The following is a 4,747-nucleotide window of genomic DNA, read 5'->3' on the forward strand; positions in this document are numbered from 1 at the left end:
CGGATTTTTAATTAAGATTATTTCTATAATTTCATATAAATTTGCAAAATTATTAATAAAATATATTTTTAAAGGACAAGGTCATTTAAAATTTGGTCAGTTCTTGATTTAAAGTACCTGAGCAACGCCGTACTACGCCTTATCCTTTTAATTTTTTTGCACGCTATACGCATTCTTCGCATTGTTTATCCCTTTCCGCACATACCTGTACTTGCCTATAATTTGCAGGTCAGTATTATATTGATTTATAATATAATTTAGTTTTTTAAATATTTTAATTCGCTTTTTTTAGTAAAAATTTTCTTATTAAAATAAATATGCCGCCTTCAAGTTCCGAAGTAGATAAATTAAAAAAGGCCAAAACCTTGCGAAATACGGAAATAAATCGTATTCGTGACACTTGGCAAATTGCTTCTGAAGCTCAAAAGGATACCAATATACAACCTGAATTTATTCAAAGATATCGCACAATTGATACAATTAGTGACGCATTTGCTAAGCAACATAATATAATTTGTTCCCTTCTTGAATCGGATGAGGAATTCGCAGTTGAGGATGAAATACGCAAAGAATTTGAAAGTAAATATTTTTCTACTAAGGCAATTTATTATAATATATTTGAAAAATCTCAGAGCGCTAGTCCATCTACGAGCCGTGATATAACGCATGATTTACCAAGACCGAAACTTCCGGAAATGAAATTGTCTGTTTTTTCGGGTGACTTAAAATCGTTTACATCTTTTTTAGAAGTATTTAATGCAATAATATATAATAATACTCATTTATCGCCGATCGAAAAGTTTTCTCATTTAATTAATTCCCTAGAGGGTGATCCAAAGAAACTGGTTGCTAGATTTCCATTAACTTCGTCAAATTTTGAATCTGCTTATCAAGCTCTAAAATCTCGCTATTCAAGTAAAAGACTACTAGCAACTTACCATTGGAATGAGATAGAAAATTCTACTCGTATTAACTCATCAGACTCCCCCGCATTAAGAACTCTTTTAGATACATTTAATGAAAATATCGCCGCTTTAAAAAATCTTAACTATCCAGTAGATTCTTGGAACTTTATTCTCGCAAACATGTTTTTAAAACGCTTACCGTCTTCAGTAGTTACCTCTTTTGAAACTCAATTTGGTTCTAATTCTGAAATGCCAGACTTTAATAACATTCTAGCTTATGTAGAAAAATGTTGTACCGCATATGAAACAATAACTTACAATGGAGATTTAAATTCTTCAGTTTCCGCTATATCTAACCCGCAAAATATTAAAAGTAAATGTCAACGCAATATTAATTCTACGCTACGCAATTCGCAACGTCATAATACTTCTTTTCATAAGAGCAACGCATTTTTTACTTCTTCTCCCGCTAACAAAAATAACTTGAAAAATTGCGCAATATGTAATTCAACCGCTCACGCTATATATACATGTCCTACATTACTTAATAAAACCCCAATCGAACGCTTTAATTTGGCTAAAGATAGAAAACTTTGTGTTAATTGTCTAAGCAATATACATAAGACATCAAACTGTAATTCGGAATCATCATGCCGTACTTGCAAACGCCGCCATCACACTTTATTTCATTTTTCGAATTCGTCGCCAATTACCGCTACACAAAATTCGCTCGACTCTAAGTCCGGCCCTGTTCCTACTTCTACATCTGATTTATCTAGTACGCCAAACGAAATTAGCCCTTCAGTGTGTATTTTCGGTGTCAAACGCGATATAAACAAACAAACCGAAATAAATATCGATACACTGCCGTTTTCCGATCTTTTGCCTACAATTCGCTTAAGATTTAGAGATGCTTTTGGAAATTACCAAATTATGCGTGCTGTATTAGATTCCGGCAGCGAAGCCTGTTATATTTCTCGTAAATGTGTAAATATATTAGGTTTATCAGTGCGTCCACAAATAATTGATATATTTGGTCTCGGTACCATGAAAACGCGAAGTGATAGTGGTATTGTACAAGGCGTAATTGTACCTTTAAATTCAGAGTCCCCTCAGCTAATTATAGAAGCTCTTGTTTTGGATCAAGTCTGTACATCGAATATGCCGGTATGTAATTTTAATATATCAGATTGGGAACATATAAAAAATATTAATCTTGCCGATCATTCATTTAATATTAGTCAGTCTGTCGATATGATACTGAACGCTTCGGTGTTTAATAAAATTTTACTTGATGGTAAAATTCCCGCGCTAAATTCTAATGTGCCAGATGCAATAAATACATTATTTGGATATATTTTGATGGGAGATATTTCTTCACGCTCGTCCTCATACTCTCTATCAAACTCTTTTTTTACTAAATTTAATTGTGAAAACGTAGAAAATGTAATTTCAAAGTTTTGGGCTCTTGAAGAAATAAATAATAAACAATTTTATTCGGACGATGATACTTATTGTGAAGATTATTATACAAAAACGACGTTTCGTTTAGATTCCGGTCGCTATGTTGTTTCGCTTCCATTTAAAAATAATATCGAGCCTTTTTTCGAAAATTCAAGATTACCCGCACTTCGCAGATTTCTTTCTTTAGAGAAAAAACTTAAAATAAACCCCGAATTAAAGGTTCAGTACAGTAATATAATTCAAGAATATATTGACAATGGACATTTAGAGTTAGCTGATCAGACTATCGATAATAATGAATATTTTATACCGCACCATTGCGTTTTTAATCCACACTCTGTAACAAGTCCAATTCGCATAGTTTTTGACGCGTCCTGTAAGGATTCTAATCATATATCTCTTAATGATTGTCTTCTGAAAGGACCTAAATTACAAAAGGACATTTCCGCTATTTTATTAAATTTTCGCTTATACGCTATCGCAATAACTGCTGATATTAAAGCTATGTATCGCCAGATCCAACTAAATCCTAAATTTTATAAATTCCAAAAAATATTTTGGCGCTTTTCCAGTGAGGAACCCGTACAAGAATATGTACTTAAAACTGTAACATTCGGAGTTAACTCATCACCCTTTCTTGCGTTACGTACTATTAATCAATTAGCAAATGACGAAAAGGAATTATTTCCTCACGCTTCAAAAATTCTTCTTTCTGATAATATTTTTGTGGATGATATTTGTACAGGGTGTAACACAGTGCAAGAAGCTACTAATCTTCAATATGAATTATCAAATTTATTGTTAAAAGGTGGATTTGAATTAAGAAAATGGTCTAGCAATAATAATGATTTTTTAAAGACTATTCCTGAACATCTTTTACTTAAGAATTGCATAAATTTTGATTTAGATTCTGCGTTAACTGTAAAAATTTTAGGACTTAAATGGAATCCAACTGAAGATAGTTTTTCTTATTCTGTTACGTCATTTAATGTAACTTGTACTAAACGTAATATGCTATCAGAACTCGCTCGCATATATGACCCTCTTGGTTTCTTAACCCCTGTTACGCTACTTTCAAAACTATTAATTCAAAACCTTTGGTCGCTTAAATTAAATTGGGATGATGTACCTCCGCCGCAAATAATTAAACGCTGGGAATTATATAAATCTCAGTTACCAGATTTGCTTAAAGTTCGCATACCTCGTTATCTTTTTTCTAATAGTTTCGAATTTATTGAATTATGCGGATTTTGTGATGGTTCTCAAGACGCTTATGCCGCCTGTATTTACGTGCGTCTTGTGTCACAATTTAATATAACTACATCGCTGTTATGTGCTAAATCAAAAGTCGCTCCGCTAAAACGCATTTCCATACCTAGGGTTGAACTTTGCGCTGCGTTACTTCTTACGCGTTTATTTTCATTTGTTCTTAAGACTTATTCGTCAAAAATTATATTCAAAAATATTTACGGTTTTACCGATTCTACTATTGTATTACAATGGCTTCAGTCCTCGCCACATCGTTTTAAACCCTTTGTCGCTAATCGAATTGCCGTAATACAAGAAGAATTACCCAATGTACATTGGTTACATGTATCTTCGAGTAATAACGCCGCCGATCCTGCAAGCAGAGGTATTTTTCCTTCTGACTTTGTCCAGTGTTCTACCTGGTGGACAGGACCCGATTTTCTTAAAAAACCTCAAAGCCAATGGCCTCTAAATCTTTTTCCTCTTACGCCTGATTTAAATCAAAACGACGAGGTAAATCGGGAAGAAAGAAAAATCACTCTGATATCGCGTAATAAAATTGATTTTTTTGATACAATAATAATGAAATATTCATCTCTTCCAAAATTACAACGTATAATGGCTTATATTCAAAAGTTTATTTATAATATAAAAAACCCTGAAGCGAAAAATACTTCAAATTTGAACGCGCATGATTTAAATAATGCTTTGTTAATTTTCATTAAGCATGTGCAGTATACACATTTTCATATAGAAATTGAAAATTATTCTAATAAAGTTTTAATGTCTAAACCTTTTCGAAAATTAGGAGCTTTTGTAGACGAACATGGATTTTTTAGAGTTGGGGGTAGACTCAAAAATTCTCTTTTAAATTACGAAAAGAAATATCCATTAATACTACCGCGCAACTCTCGTTTAACTGAATTAATTATAGAGCATATACATAAATCTAATTTGCATCCAGGGCTTTTAACTACTCAATATTTATTATCGCAAAATTTTTGGATATTATCCGCTCGTCGCGCAATCAAGCATGTTCTTTCTAAATGTATTTCATGTTTCCGCTCGAATCCCTCATCTCTTCAACCTCTTATGGGTAATCTACCGGCTACAAGAATTTCGCAAGTTAA

At 32.7% G+C, this 4,747-nt stretch overlaps 1 protein-coding gene across 1 annotated transcript; it reads left to right on the forward strand.

The window, feature by feature from the left end:
* Nucleotides 1-317: 317 nt before the first annotated feature.
* On the forward strand, nucleotides 318-4,130 carry LOC115891345 (the record flags this gene model as incomplete). Its single annotated transcript, XM_030911793.1, has 3 exons — nucleotides 318-579; nucleotides 1,906-2,072; nucleotides 2,589-4,130. Coding segments are annotated over exons 1-3 (1,971 nt in total), but the record flags the coding sequence as incomplete, so codon positions are not given.
* Between the last annotated feature and the right edge of the window lie 617 nt (nucleotides 4,131-4,747).

This window comes from Sitophilus oryzae, unplaced genomic scaffold, assembly GCF_002938485.1.
Source record: "Sitophilus oryzae breed Bouriz unplaced genomic scaffold, Soryzae_2.0 scaffold_981_pilon_pilon, whole genome shotgun sequence".
Classification (NCBI taxonomy): Eukaryota; Metazoa; Arthropoda; class Insecta; order Coleoptera; family Curculionidae; genus Sitophilus; species Sitophilus oryzae.